Source organism: Penaeus monodon, chromosome 15 (genome assembly GCF_015228065.2).
Source record: "Penaeus monodon isolate SGIC_2016 chromosome 15, NSTDA_Pmon_1, whole genome shotgun sequence".
NCBI classification, from domain to species: domain Eukaryota; kingdom Metazoa; phylum Arthropoda; class Malacostraca; order Decapoda; family Penaeidae; genus Penaeus; species Penaeus monodon.
Window position 1 is genome coordinate 11,400,657 of NC_051400.1, and position 322 is coordinate 11,400,978.

At 33.9% G+C, this 322-nt stretch overlaps 1 protein-coding gene across 1 annotated transcript in view; it reads left to right on the forward strand.

Annotated features, from left to right (window-relative positions):
* The window catches only part of LOC119581742 (potassium channel subfamily T member 2-like), a gene marked incomplete at its 5' end in the record, with an annotated part of 131,052 nt that overhangs the window by 39,337 nt on the left and 91,393 nt on the right, over nt 1-322 (forward strand). The window contains 1 exon segment of the mRNA XM_037929873.1: nt 218-292. Coding sequence (XP_037785801.1) covers nt 218-292 — 75 coding nt within the window.

The following is a 322-nucleotide window of genomic DNA, read 5'->3' on the forward strand; positions in this document are numbered from 1 at the left end:
TATTTGTGTTCCCTCTCAATATTCTCCTTTTAATCATGTTTCACAGTCTTCCCACTGTTCCCAATGTACACGTGAGGAGTACTGCCTGTTTAGAAGTGCAGTGCGAGGAAAGGAGTCTTATGAGCTAGGCTGTTTATTCAATTGGGTATTTTGAAGTGAACGTAAATATTAATGTTAAAATCTAAAAATATTTTTTCTTTGTTTTTTATCTTTTCAGGGAAACATATGGCAGACGTTAAGATCGTTTTATTTTCTTCTCGAGTTGGTCAATACTGTACCTTTTATTCTAACAGTAAGTATTTCGAGTTGAATTTGTTTTGAG